Raw genomic sequence first — 298 nt, 5'->3', positions numbered from 1 at the left:
CACTGGAGGATGAGCTGCTGCCCTCGTGCATGCAGCAGCAGCAGCAGCAGCAGCAGCAGCAGCAGCAGCAGCAGCAGCAAGTGGAGCAGCAGCAACTCGAGCAGCAGCAACTAGAGGAACAGCAGCAGGAACTGCAGCAGCAGCAACGCATGCAGCAGCAGCAGCCAGATGGAGTTGCTGCTGACGATGGCTGCAACGAATTCACAGCCCCCGAAAGGCATGTAGCAGCAGCAGCAACTGTAGCAGCAGCAGAAACAGCAGCAGAAGCAACAGCAGCAGCAGCAGCAGAAACAGCAGC

General features: G+C 59.1%; 1 protein-coding gene across 1 annotated transcript in view; it reads left to right on the top strand.

The window, feature by feature from the left end:
- EMH_0047060 (uncharacterized protein) overlaps nucleotides 1-298 on the top strand; it is a gene marked incomplete at both ends in the record, with an annotated part of 9,109 nt that overhangs the window by 8,039 nt on the left and 772 nt on the right. Inside the window, one exon of the mRNA XM_013496237.1 lies at nucleotides 3-221. Within this exon, the coding sequence (XP_013351691.1) occupies nucleotides 3-221 (219 nt within the window). The remainder of the gene's footprint in view (nucleotides 1-2; nucleotides 222-298) is intronic.

Source organism: Eimeria mitis, genomic scaffold (genome assembly GCF_000499745.2).
Source record: "Eimeria mitis Houghton genomic scaffold, Emh_scaff1995, whole genome shotgun sequence".
NCBI classification, from domain to species: Eukaryota; Apicomplexa; class Conoidasida; order Eucoccidiorida; family Eimeriidae; genus Eimeria; species Eimeria mitis.
The sequence above is the reverse complement of the archived record's forward strand: the minus strand, read 5'-3'. Positions and strand labels throughout refer to the sequence as shown.